Here is a 969-nt window from a genome sequence, read left to right as displayed (position 1 = left end):
CCATAGGCCATCTCTCTCCTATCTTTCAATCAATATTAGCAATTTCCTTGATATAGTAAGTTTCGTATACTTTCTTGACATTTTCAATATTATTGATGAATAAAACATCTGTTGCATCACTGAAAACAATAATATCATGATCATCAATATAGTTAGACTCTCCACCCGATAAAAATTGAAAAGTCCTCTCAATCTTCTTCCAATGAGCTTTACATTTCACATGTCAATTTTCACTAATTAAATGCCAACCATCAAACTTACTATATTTTGCTTCAGGAGCACCGTCAGCACCAATAACTGTTGGTGGAACATAATTAGGTGATTTTTCATTATAATTAAACAAATAATAGGTTGATAAGAATATTTTACAAAGACCTCTCACTCGGTTGAGTTTTAAATTTTCAGAATTTGTGAAATCGACATCTAGATAAGTGACAGGGAATACTCTGGCTTCTCCTCTTACTCCTCGCTTGGACGTCAAATAAAAAATCATCACCAAACTTGTGAGGATGAATAATAGTAAGAGAATTGTAGGTAAATTACATCTTGACTTGCCATTGACATTTGACTTGATTAGATGTTTCTCTGAATTAACGTAAGGTAAGTTGGAAAATGAAGCTGTTGATGTGCTGCTGGAAATGTGAGACTCTAAATCCTGTGAAATGTTTGGTCTTTGCATTTTTTTTGAAAGGTCACAGCTAGTTGGTTTGTTTGTGGTTTTTACCCATCAGTTGATATGTTTCTTAAAAGAAAACCAACAATAAATAAACTAATGGATATAAAGCTCACACTACAACTTCTACCTATTCTTAGGTAGTTTGTAGCCTGGTTACTGCTGTTTTTAGGCATTAAGCTTTATTCAGCAGGTCCAGAAATTAAATAAACTAATCAATACAATCATACTATGATTTCTTAACAAAAAGCAAAAACTAAACTAAATTANAGCAATCTGACAATAAACCAAGTTGT

General features: G+C 32.3%; 1 protein-coding gene across 1 annotated transcript in view; it reads right to left on the bottom strand.

Annotated features, from left to right (window-relative positions):
* Positions 1-261: 261 nt before the first annotated feature.
* Positions 262-969, bottom strand: part of NAEGRDRAFT_76776 (uncharacterized protein) — a gene marked incomplete at both ends in the record, with an annotated part of 6,236 nt that continues 5,528 nt past the window's right edge. The window contains one exon of the mRNA XM_002668267.1: positions 262-465. Within this exon, the coding sequence (XP_002668313.1) occupies positions 262-465 (204 nt within the window). The remainder of the gene's footprint in view (positions 466-969) is intronic.

This window comes from Naegleria gruberi (assembly GCF_000004985.1).
Source record: "Naegleria gruberi genomic scaffold NAEGRscaffold_442, whole genome shotgun sequence".
NCBI classification, from domain to species: Eukaryota; Heterolobosea; class Eutetramitea; order Acrasida; family Naegleriidae; genus Naegleria; species Naegleria gruberi.
This window is presented reverse-complemented; position numbering and strand designations above follow the sequence as displayed.